Genomic DNA, 12,567 nt, shown 5'->3' with positions numbered 1-12,567 from the left:
TAGTATAAAATTCATATGAAGAATAAATTTGAACCGTTACATGATAGTTCTAAATAATTAACTCTGGATTTATAGTATTACTGAGCATATTTTATGATAATGAGGTGACTCAATTAGGGTATGAATTAAGGATTTTACTTCCAAAATTGTCAGCTTTTACGTCGCAAAACCAGACAAACCGACAAAAAGACAAATAAGAAGACATCAATCACAATGAGAAATTTGTCCTTGTGATTTCAAAATTTAAAGAATGTAACAAGTACAGAGTATATAAAGGGTTCCATCATCCAAATGTTTATCATATGGGGCACAGGCTTTCTACATTTATGTAGAGGTATATTAAGTCATTTGAATTTATATATAATACAAGTCATTTGAATTTATTCTAGTATTATATTAGGAACCATAATACAGAAGAGGTGTAGAGCCAGTCGGCCACCAAACTGGCAAGTCAATCAAATACACATATTAGGAAAAAAGGAAAAAATAAAATAAAAATGAAAAAGATTAAGGAAAGAAAAGAAAAGCTTTACACCATCCGACAAGGAGAGATGTTGCATAGCTCCTTGGCCTATAGCCACTATCATCTGTTCTGAAATCCTAGTTTCTTTTTCTTCACATACAAATATGGATCTTTTCGACATTGAAATATACAACTCGAATTGTTTATAAAGCTCAAGTTGTAATTTTTTTAAGGCCCTCGGTACTTGCGGAAGCAGAGACAACCTTGATTCTGATCAAGAGGAATCATTCCTCCGCCTTTTGACGTGTCAATGGCCTCTAACATGGAGACGACCTCGTCCATCTCTGGCCTTTTGTCGGGGTTTGCATCCCAGCACCGTTTCATTACGTTTGCCAGAGAACCCGGACAACACCTTGGTATCTCTGGTCTCAGATTCTATGCATGAAATTCTAATGATTATCTAGATGGACAATAAAAATATAAAATTTTTATGCATTAAAATTAAGTCAAAATGGTTGAATTAGGAAGGCATACCTGGCGGACCACAGCTGAAGTCACTTCCGAGAAACTAAGGTCTGGGTATGGCATGTCGCAGCAATACATCTCCCACAAACAGATGCCAAAACTGTACACATCGCATTTCCTATTGTAGGGGCTGCCATTGAGAACCTGTAATTTTCACGCAGCTAACCACTTGGTGGACAATTCAAGTGTAATAGAAATGCCTTTCTTTCTTTCCTTATTTGTTTTTTTATTTTTTTCATTTTCGTGAACATTTAAATTTAAATAGTGGTTATAGTTTATTCATTTCTTTCCTTATTTATGAACATTTAAATTTAAATAATAAAAAATAAAAGTTTCAGAGGCAGTGGCTTATAACAGTGGTTTTCTAAGCCCTTTTAAAAAAATAGTTTTCCTTCTAAGGGCTTGAGAAGTCAAAACAGCCAACCACCATACTAGATAAAACAAGGTTTATGTTGTACGATTTTGATTATGCGCGGAGAGGGGACTTCACTTCATCCAACTATTAAATCCACATGTCAACACACATGCATCATCTCCTAGAAAAACATTTTTTTTTTTTTTTTTTGTTTTGGACAATTTATGCATAATGAAAATCGTGAGGAACTGCCACGAGCTAAAACCTAGGGCTGTGTTTGGATCATAAATTTAGATAGAGATTTGAAAAGAAAGAAAAAAGATAAGATAAGAGTAGAGAAATGTGAATAAAATATAAGCTAATTTTTTTTCTCTATTTTCCTCTCGTTATATTTCCCTTTCAAAATCTCTACCTAAATTCATAATCCAAGCACAACGTAAGTGTAGTTTTCAAGTATCATTTCTACTGAAAAAGAATGGGCTCTATACCTCAGGAGCCATGTAACCAAGAGTCCCGGTTTCCCCAGTCATGTCACTAGGATTTGAGGCCTCAACTCGAGCAACTCCAAAGTCAGCAATTTTTACCGTGCGAGTCTTGTCTAATAGCATATTCTCTGTCTTTACATCTCTGTGAACAATCTTCTGTGAGTGGAGGTAACTCAGCCTACAAAATTTAAACAGGTTGGCTTTCTTAGAACTTAGCTACGCAAAATCACAGGTTACATGTCACTATTGAACCTTCAGACATTCAACATGATACAGAAATTAAATATCTTAATAAGAAAAGAGAACACATATACAGTTACCCTCTTGAAAGATCAAGTGCCATCTGTACAACTACTTTGAAAGCTAGCTTCCTTCTCCGGTTCTTTATTAGGTAAGATTTCAAGGCACCCCCCGGAAGATATTCCACAACAACACAACAGATATTACTTGGCATGCCAATTTGACCGTTTTCCGTTTGTATGTTCAGCCCTGAAGAGCCCATTGTTGCCCCTATAAACTGCAAATGGGATTAGGCAGAAATTGTTAGTACCTGTATCCCAGAACTATAGAAAAAAGAGTAGTTTCGCATTTATTAATATCACTGAAGACATTGTTGAAATCCTTTTACAATAAGGTTTTATTGGAAAGGTGAGAAAACATCAAGAAAGCAAGAAATAATTTTTCGGTTTCCAACCTAGCAACTTAGAATGAATAGGAAAAGGCCTTATAGTAGAAATATTTTAAATTTAAAATGGATCAGTCTACTGGGTATCTAAAAGTGGCAATGGCATACAGCATGACAATAACGTATAAGCTAGGTATCATACCAGCATGCAGTGTTTTACGAAGACTGCATTTCTTGGAATTAAATGGCCATATAAATGATGAAGGCTTTATAATGTCCAAGCTGTCGTCTACTTCTTATAGAGATTTGATTAACAGTGTCAACAATCAATTTTCTTTTATGAAGTGAAAATTATCATGCTTTAACTCCAATTTTTATGCACAGTTTGACAATAAAATAAGGAACTCAGACATATCCTTTGTGCTGCATAAACTCTGAACTTTTCACTATGGAAGTTAGACAGAGTTAATGATATTCAAAACGAAAAATTCAAAGAAAGAGAAGGAATGCAACTGGTCTGTGGAAATCAATGGAAGAGAAGTAACAAGCATGAAATGAAAGTAAGAAGGATACACAAGATGAAAATCATGCTTCCTTAATGCAGAATGAGATGACAAGACTGAATAAAGAACAGAGAGTGAAGCTGATAAAGTGGTAGCTGGAAAGATAATAACCATAAGATATCCCACTATTTTTGAGAAAAGTTCGACCCTTAGAGATGAAGATGCTGATAATAGGTGAAACCATTATAATCACTGAAAATTTAAGGGCCACCAAGATGACATGAAAGAGAAAGAATTAGCTAAGCACAAAAATAATGAAGTAACAAAAACCAGGCAGAAGTGAATCCTAAAGTCATAATGTACAAACTAAACAATGATGAAGAAGTTTTCTACTGTACGCAAGTGTTTAGGCTTTTTCTACATGAACATAACTAAGCAGCACTGTTAGGTACCCAGAAACAAGCATTGGATGGCTGAGATTCATAGAATTGAATCGAGACCACACATCAATATTTTTGGATAACTTTCTGGACATATTTTCTGATTTTATATATTGTCTGGTAGTCAAACATACTAAAACCATAAAGAAGAGCCTGAAAATCAAATTCCTGCATAAACAAAAACAACTTCAGCATTAATATACCAAATAAATAAGTCATTGAATCATTATCCAGTTTTTTACTTGATCACAAGTTTACATTAACTACCACAATTCAGAAACTCATCATGATTAAGTTGAATCATCAAAAGCATCATCCTAATTGGTATTGTCCCACTCAAACAAACATTCACAGGGAACCCACAAAGTCCTTGTGGACAATTAAAATCCAAAGAGAGGTCAATTAACTATCTTTCCACAAGAATTGTAAGCGTAAGCTTTGTGCACTGGGTACAACTTTTTTAGAAAGACCACTTTACCAAAGAGATCAAACCAAACTCTTGAATATATCTACAAGTAGTCCTCAAAGATTTAAGCTTAGCAGATACCAAGCACCAGAAACAGTCCAAGTTATTGGACTTGCTAAATGATTTAAAATAGCACCTAAGCAACCTAAGAACTATATGGTGTAAAGCTCTTTCCAGAAGGTGTAAAGCAGGGCCTAATTAGGGAAACAGAAACAAAAATCATGTCAAACTTGAAGAATTTACAACCCGCAAAATGATGGATGTACACTACGATGTAAAATATATCAAATGAATAGAAAAGCCCTCCTGTGTTACGAGAAAAACTCATAGAAGTCCAATCAGAGAACTCAAATGAGGGGTAAATTCTTGAAGACACGTAGCATTCAAGAGGACCAAAAAAAAAAAAAATCGTACTCATACAGTCGTAGTACCCCCTCCCAAAAAATAATAAATAAACAAATACAGGAAAAGAAGATTAATTACTTTTCTAACATTTTTGTGCAAAATCCTGCAGATGACCCTAAATTTAGGCGGTTATTGCTTTGGAATGTGATACCACCTGAAGCTGAGTCATACAAAAAGAATTACCAACTGAGAGAATCGATTGATTGCAAGCAATATAACACAAGAATTACTCCCACGATCCCATATAAAGAAGCCATATAACACAATTTTATGCCAAAACATTTCAAGAAATGTCACAATGGCTGACTTGCTTTCTAAGTCAGATATAACAAACAACTTGCTTTCAAATGAATAAAACCCATATGTATTTGCCAACAATCTATATATGGAAAAAGCCAAAAGGTCTAAGATTAGAAAGTGACCTTAGTTACATTGGGATGATCAAGCTTATGCCATACTGCAACTTCCTGTGTAAAAGCTGCCCTCAGTGATGCTATTTCAGCGTCTGTCCGGTGCCCCTCTTCTCCCCAGTCTAGCAGCTTAACTGTGAATTAGTAAAGGGATAGAAAACAATAATGATTGTATCAGCAAATGCAATTATTTACAAAAAAAAATAAAAAAATTTAGACCGATTACAGTTCAAACAGTTGCAAGACGAATTTTGTAAAATAAAAAAAGATTAAAAAAGAAAAAAGAAAAAAGAAAAAAAAAAAAAAAACGAATGAAGCTGACTTTGTTTGGATAGGAATCAAGATTTTGTGATTATGACGACGACGACACTGACGATCATGATGACGACTAATACCCACAAAAACAGCAACAGCAATTTGTGATCCTAATTTCTAGCTAGTTGCTGACATTAATTAATGTTTTACTTACTTTATATTATTATTATAATTGAACACTAGGATCACATGAAAGTTCAACAATACAGCATCCCCTGAGTTATTGCAGTTATTCAAACCAAACCCGTGCCGGGAGTCACGGATTCCATAAGAGTACATTTAAAGTGGTCATTCAACAACTCCTTATGATCATCAATTGGATATCAACTAAACAAGAACCACAACCACCACCATGGAAAGGCATGAGACAATTAAAAATAAATAAATAGAAGAAGAAGAAGAAGAAGAAGAAGAAGAAGAAGAAAAGTGGCAATAATTAATTTAAAAATTGAATCTGGCTGACTTAACTATGTAAAGGTATGAGAAAAGTAAAGATAACAGTCACAAAAAGGCCCACCAAATCCAAGAGTGAACCGACCAAATCAAAGTACACCTCAATAAAATTGCTATTTAGCAATTTGGGAATTATGAACTCAATGCCCATTAATAACAGCCTTATTTGTCCAAACAAGATTAATTCACTCATAAAAACCAACTGGCTACTATCTTTTAAAAAAAAAAATTAAAAATTAAAAATTAAAAAACTGGGTATAATTGAAAACAGAAATGGGTATTCAGAACTGAGTTTGATTTGAATCACCCAAAAAATAAAAAAATAAATAAATAAACAAATGATTAACAAATTAACTAGTATAATTTTTGGCAAAAGGGACAAAAATTGGGGCAGAGTTGAAGAGTTGGGAGACTGACCGGCGACATCTTGGCCGTCGTAGACGCCGCGGTGGACAGTGCCGAAAGTGCCACGAGCGAGGACGCCCTTGATGATGAGCTTGGAGGGATCGATCTCCCACTCCTGTCTCTGCCTCGTGGCGGCTTCGGCGGTGGTGGAGTCGGAGTCTGGTTGCTTCTTCTTGTTCTTCTCCATAGTCCATGCTCGGCTGAGATGCTTCTCCAGTTGCTCGTCCAAGCTCTTAAGATCAATCTGATCTGCTCTCACAAAACCATCACTGCTCTTCTCCATCTTCTCTCGCTCTCTCTCAAGATTGAGACACTTCACTTGAGTCTGCTATATCAGTAACTGAAATGAGTGATTTTACTTTTGCGTTTGCTTTTGCTTTTGGTTTTTGGTTTTTTATACTTGTGTGTGTATTTTGATTCTAAGAAGTCTTATTTTTCAACAATCTCTGTTCTTTGGGGGGGAGAGAGAGACAGAACTCTGTTGAGTAGGCTCTCTATAACCAGCGCCATGTGGGCACATGGAATTGCCTCGTATATAACGTGTTCTTCTGACCCACTTCGGCCTCCCCTCCCACCAGGGTGAAATTTTTCTAAAGTTTCCTAGAATGCTACATTGTGTGGATGAGATTTACTGACAAGTCACATCAGAAAAATTGATGTGATTTGCCAGTAAATCTCAACCACACAATGTAGTACTCTAGGAAACTTTAGAAAAAAATCACTCTAGAGCATCCTTGCTCTCCCCCTCCTATCCAACAAAGGGCTTTTTGGGAAGTAAATTATTTTTTAACTTTTTAATGTATTTTAAATTATATTATTTTTCATATTTTTTATATATTTTTTAAAAAAAATCAAAAAATAAGTTATAAAAAAAAAAAAAAAAAGTTAACTTTTAATCATTTTTTCAAAACAACCCAAAAATAAAATACATCAATATAAATAAATAATATTTATCACAAAAAAAATGGGTGATAAATTCAATCTAAAAGTTGTATAAGACATTAGGTTGACCGAATATTTTTTTGGGTGATCGGTAGATATTTTTGTTCGTGAAAGATCCACTCTTTGTAAAATAGTTTAGTGAGAAATCATTTTATTTGTTTTGAACGGCATTTTGTTTCTAATTTTACCTCTTAATTTATCTGTTCACTTTTTTTATATATTGTTTTTTTAACTATTTATTCAAATTTATTTCTATCTGTTCATATTTTTTTGTCCATCTATTGAAATTTTCTCTTTATTTGTTCAAATATCTGTCTAAATTTTATTATTTGCTCAATTTTTTCTCTGAATTTTATCTGTCAAAATTCCACCTATTCAATTTTTTTTTTAATTTTTTCTATCTGTTGAAATACTAAGTCAAACAAAACACTATCTGTTTAATATTTTTTATTTGCTTAAGTTTTTTAATCTATTGTTGCAAATATATGTTTCATCAATAACAACAAATAATAGAAAAAAAAAATTCTGAAAATATGAGGGAAAATGTTTTTGGGGATGTGATCTGATCTTAGACACAACAACAAATAATAGGAAAAAAATTTTGAACAACAACAAATAATAGAAAAAAAAATCTGAAAATATGGATGTGTCTAGAGATACGATCTAATCTCGTATCCTCTATGTTTGGGGACTTTTCGTAGAGAGAGAGAGAGAGAGAGAGAGAGAGAGAGAGAGAGAGAGAGATAGAGAGAAAGAAGGGCCTCCGATGGTGTTGTTGTTGTAGCAAATCTTGAAACCCCAATGTAAAGCTCAAACATTAGGAATTAAACTCAAACATAAAGCTCTTTTAGGAATTTATATATTAAGAATTCCAAAAATACAAAAATTAAACATAAGATTGATTTTTCAAAAGTAGAAGAACTACAAAGAATTGAAGATTTATGAAGTTGAAGAAGGGCTTACTAGAGATACCGATGTCATAGCCACAAATCAGCCACCTCAGACAGTGACGTAGTGGTGGAGCTGCTGTTAGGGGATTCCAGCCCTTTCGACGCCATTGATTTGAATCTAGATCTATATCTAAGCAGCAATGGCACCAACGTGGCAAAGAAGAGAGAGAGAGAGAGAGAGAGAGAGAGAGAGAGAGAAAGTTATGGCCGGAGTGGAGACGGCGAGGCGATAGCAAGACGGTGACGGCAAGGAGTGTAACACTCTAGAATTTCTTTTCCTCTTCGCTCGATCGTCGGATTGTGTACTTGAGCGGTCCTGGTGAACTTCCAACACTTTTGTAGGTATGTAGAGATACGGGGAGATGACATTCTTCGCTCAAACGGTATTCCTTGCGCTCGAGTGGTCACTTTGTGTGCTCGAGCGGTCCCACTTATTGTGTCTGGTCGCTCGAGCGATACTTCTTGTGCTCAAGTGGTCTGTTCCAGATCAGTCAGTATAAAACCCACTTTTTGCTCACTCTCTCTCACTCTTCTCCCTTCCGTCTCTCTCACTCCTTCATAATCGAAAACCCTAGCCCTCAAACCTTTGATTTCACCTCATTACACTAAGGATCCACCTTAGGTCATGCAAGACTATTGAAGGAGGAGTGAAGATCTTTCCTTAACCGATTAGATTGCAATTTCTCCAAAGTTTTTTCTTGGGTCTTTCTTGTTAGCTTTCATCCTTGAGGTTTGGAGTTCTTTTAACTCAATCATTTACAATTTCGTTTGATTTGTGATGTATTATGGGAAGTATGAGTTGATTTGAGATTGAAATATTTGATTCAAAGATGTTTATATATAAAAATTGGGTTTCCACCCAAATTTTTTAAAGATTTAGAATGTCTTGGTATATTAACGTATAATACTTGATGATTTGAGGATTTAACAAAGAGATGGGGAAAACTCCCAATTTTTTTACTGAAAACCCTAGAATTGGGATTTTTTTAAAGAAGGTTTGAGCTAATTGGTACTTTTGTTGAAAATTTAATTGATTTTACATGTCGATGAGTGTGTTGGATAAAATCATTATCTATGATGATATTATTAGAGATTTAAATTAGTTGAATTGGGTGAATATTTGAAATGTTAGGATGGTGTACGATAACGTTTTGCATGGGAAGATGGTGGGTAAAGTGTAGAACTTGGAGACTGGAAATTGAGAATAGTTCGTTAGTTTTTATTTATTGAAGTATTATGTAATTAATAGAAATTTCGAGATAAAGAGAAAGGTTTGGAAACTCATACATTGCATTAAATTTCCATGGTGTTGGTTTAAATATTGGATTATTTAAAGGAATATATGTGGTTGAGGAATGCGTTATGTGTGTTAAGGTGCCCAATTCTCTTCCCGTGCTCAGTGGCCTGAAAATGTAGGGATGTCATTGGCAATTTCGTAAAGTTGCCCAATTGCCCTTCAGTGCTCAATGGCTGGTAAATGTGGGAGAAATGTTGAAATGATTAATGGGTGTCTAATTGCTCCTCCGTGCTCGGTGGCCGGAAAATGTGGAGATGTTTTTAAAATGAAACAGGTGTCCAATTGCCCCTCCTTGCTAGGTGGCCGGTAAATGTGGAGGTTTTCAAAAAGTAAAAGGTGTCCGCTTGCCCTACTGTGCTTGGCGGCCAGTAAGTGTAAGGAGTATTTTGAGGTAAGGAGTTTGTTACAAAATGAAAGTTCTTGGTTATGATAATGGATAATGAGTTGACTCAACATGGGTTATAAATCATTTATTTCAGAATTCAGTTTCCAAACAGAGTTAAGACGTAAACGTGACATGACATTGCATAGCATAATCATATTGATCATATGCATATTAATCATATTTGGATTTGTTATGTTTACTTCCTACTGGGCATAAAAGCTCACTCTCTTTTTATGGGCTAGACATCCTAAAATTCCAGGTGATGAAGGTGGACCTTGTTATTGTTGAAAAGTGGATGGAGTTCACCATAGAGCACTGAAGCTTCTTTGATGTAGCTTGCCTACAGCTATCGAGCTTATTTGTCGAGTTAGGCTCGTATTTGTTGAAATCAAGGCCTTTAGTCTTGAAAGGTCTAAGCCTTTATGGCAAATTTGATGTACATTTTATATTATAGTGTGTTGTAAATTATTACAAGAATACATAAGAATCTGACAGGTTCAGTTTATTGAATTGTTATTGTTTATTTATTGTTCATATGAATGTCATGAAACTGGACAATATTAATGGTTTGGTAACAAATTATATGGCATAAATATCAGGGTATTACAACTTGGTATCAGAGCTCACCAGGTTTGAATACCTTGGGCTCGTGGGAAGGACGTTTGTCACATTGGGTTACTAGTTTAGAATGGGACATTTAAGTGCTTACTCTGATTTGTGTTTGCTGATGTGATTATGTGGGTATGAGATTAAACTCTTGAGATGAAGTTTGTGCCTTTGAATTCTTAGGAGTCTTGTTAGGAGGCCACCTGATCAATGCCATTCTAACTCGAATTCTTTGAATGTTGTGCGGAAAATTGGCATCTTAGGAGGATAATTCGTATGTGCTTTATGTAAATATGAGTCTATGTTGTTTGTCATCATAAGAATTGTTATGTGTATAGACATGCGTAAACATTTTGGGTAGCATGTGGGGTTTTGATTAGGTTAATTTGTGATCGAAGTTTGTCCTTATTCTTATATAGGATGTCTAGACATAGTGATAGAAGTCGTAGTAGACCTCGTCATGGTGGTCGAGGTGTTTCCCTTCCAGGGAAAGGAGCAGGCCAAACTGGCATGGTCGAACAAGAGGTGCAGGTTGTTATGGGCTTGTTGGATAGAGAGTTGGGGTGTGCACTTTGGGAATCTATGAATATTTTTAGAGTTGAAGAAATGGCATGGGCCGCCGTAGGAGAGACTAGGGCCTCTTCCTTGGCTAAAAAGTTCTTTAAATCTAAACCTATGGTGTTTTATGGTGGTGCTAACCCACTTCTAGCGGATGAGTGGCATGAATAGACGGTGAAGGCGTTTGAGGTGTTTCATATCGTAGATGATGAATTTCGGGTCATGTCAGGGTATTTTCAATTAAAAGAAGATGCAGGTCAATGGTAGAAATATACCAAAGACCTACACACATGGGAGACATTAACTCATGCTTTCCAAGAGAAATATCTTCCACCCACAGCTAGAGAGCGTTTGAGAAAACAATTTGAAGAGCTCAAATAGCTCGACACAATCATAGCAGAGTTTGAGGCCGCTTTTACTAGCTTGTCTAGGTTTGCACCAGAGTTAGTAGCGACCGGGAAGTGCCGTTGTTTGGAATTTGAGAAGAGACTTAGGTAGTTAATTAAGATGAAAGTGGTTAGTAGTATGATTCTGAGTTATGATAAACTCGTGGAAGTAGCCACACATGTGGAAATCACCGTGGAAGAGGGAAAGAAAGAGAGGGGTAAGAGGCAAGGGGGACAAGAGTCACAGAGTGACCCAGGGACGTCCAAGAAGTCTAAGGATAACATTAGCACACCTTTGCAATCACAGCAGACCGAACCTCAAGGTTTGGTAATGAGGATAAGTTTATGAAGTACGAGTCAGAATAAGATGACTTGTTTTCGTTGTGGTCTACAGGGTCACAAAGCTTCAGCTTGCCCTTGGAAAGAGGGAAGACAACTTCAGCAGCGGTCGGCTTATTCTCAAAGCCAATTTTAGGGTAGTCAGGTGTCCACCTACTACTAATGTGGAAAACCAGGGCAAGTGAAGAGACTTTTTCCGCAGCTGGTAGAGGTCCCTAGTGCTTCAGGATCCCAATAGTCGTATAACCTTCCTCCGATTTCGAACCAGAAACAACTTCACCAGTCAACCCAGTTACAAGATAGGGGACTATCCACCTGTTTTAAGTGTAATCAGTCAGGCCATGTTAAGTATAATTGCCCCCATAGTGTGCAGGACCAGTTTGGTTCTCCTAGTCAGGACGGTGATGTTACGAAAGAGTGGAGTAATGTACCGTTGTTTTGGTAAAGTAATGATGTGGTATTATAGGTAGGGCAGTGTAATCATAGATGCTGTATATATATATATACATGTGTGTGTGAGTATTTTTCAAGGGAATTGGACTGTAATGATTTGTAAATTTACCTGTTTTGATGAATCCTTGTTAAGTTTGTAATCTTAACCCTGTTATGAATATGTTATTGTTTTCAGAAGTTGATCGTGTGAGGTTTTGTTAGACTTATATGTAATTGTGTCTGGATTGTCAAAATTTGGGACTCATATTGAGATGTTAAAAATTTAAATTCTTTTGTTTGGGGAGTATGTTGTGGGGGCAGTGTGACCCATTAGAGTTCATAGAATGAGAGAGAGTGGTTAGGGATAGGTTAGTGCGAAGAGTGAGTGGTTGCGACTCTATCGGTTTGTTTTGTGCAGCGATGGATTTCTTGACCAAGGGAATATGTATGACTTGACCTAAGGGTGTGAATGATATGCTTTGACCTTTAAAAGTCCAGCTCGGACTCAGGTGTGATGAGAGGATGCGCTTTCCATGTAGGCACGCGAATGGGGGTATGTTTGCGAACATGAGTGGTAGGGTTTGATTAGAGAATATGGTATGAGTTCGAGGAATGTGGGAAATGGTGTGTGAAACTTCTTATCCAAGTAAACAGTGTTGGGTAACACGTTGGTATTCAGTGCCACATGTAGGAATTGTTGAGTTGGTTAATCTGTGAGTTGATAGGGGAGTTTGATTGATAAGTACTCACCTTGGGAATAGCAGTGCTGGGAGGGGAGAACTAAAAAGTTGTGGGTGCCTTAGAGTGGTTTTGCGAGTGTGA

General features: G+C 36.2%; 1 protein-coding gene across 1 annotated transcript; it reads right to left on the bottom strand.

Moving 5' to 3' along the window:
• Window positions 1–373: 373 nt before the first annotated feature.
• LOC114281389 (Protein kinase superfamily protein) lies at window positions 374–6,426 on the bottom strand. The gene is made up of 6 exons (XM_028223838.2): window positions 5,863–6,426; window positions 4,690–4,811; window positions 2,149–2,345; window positions 1,832–2,006; window positions 998–1,132; window positions 374–898 (listed from the first exon to the last, which is right to left on the bottom strand). Exons 1-6 carry the CDS (start codon window positions 6,131–6,133, stop codon window positions 692–694), a joined length of 1,107 nt encoding a protein of 368 aa, XP_028079639.2. The 5' UTR covers window positions 6,134–6,426; the 3' UTR covers window positions 374–691.
• Window positions 6,427–12,567: the final 6,141 nt, after the last annotated feature.

The sequence above is a fragment of the Camellia sinensis genome, chromosome 15, assembly GCF_055761805.1.
Source record: "Camellia sinensis isolate YWXY chromosome 15, ASM5576180v1, whole genome shotgun sequence".
In the NCBI taxonomy this organism is placed as follows: domain Eukaryota; kingdom Viridiplantae; phylum Streptophyta; class Magnoliopsida; order Ericales; family Theaceae; genus Camellia; species Camellia sinensis.
Note: the sequence above shows the minus strand (reverse complement) of the source record. Positions and strands in the feature narration are given on the sequence as shown.

Coding starts and splice junctions, on each gene's coding strand:
- LOC114281389 (XM_028223838.2), bottom strand. CDS start 6,133: ATGGAGAAGAGCAGTGATGGTTTTGTGAGAGCAGATCAGATTGATCTT. Junction 4,812..5,862: donor CGACGGCCAAGATGTCGCCG/GTCAGTCTCCCA, acceptor ACTAATTCACAG/TTAAGCTGCTAGACTGGGGA. Junction 1,133..1,831: donor TTGGTTACATGGCTCCTGAG/GTATAGAGCCCA, acceptor TGAAAATTACAG/GTTCTCAATGGCAGCCCCTA.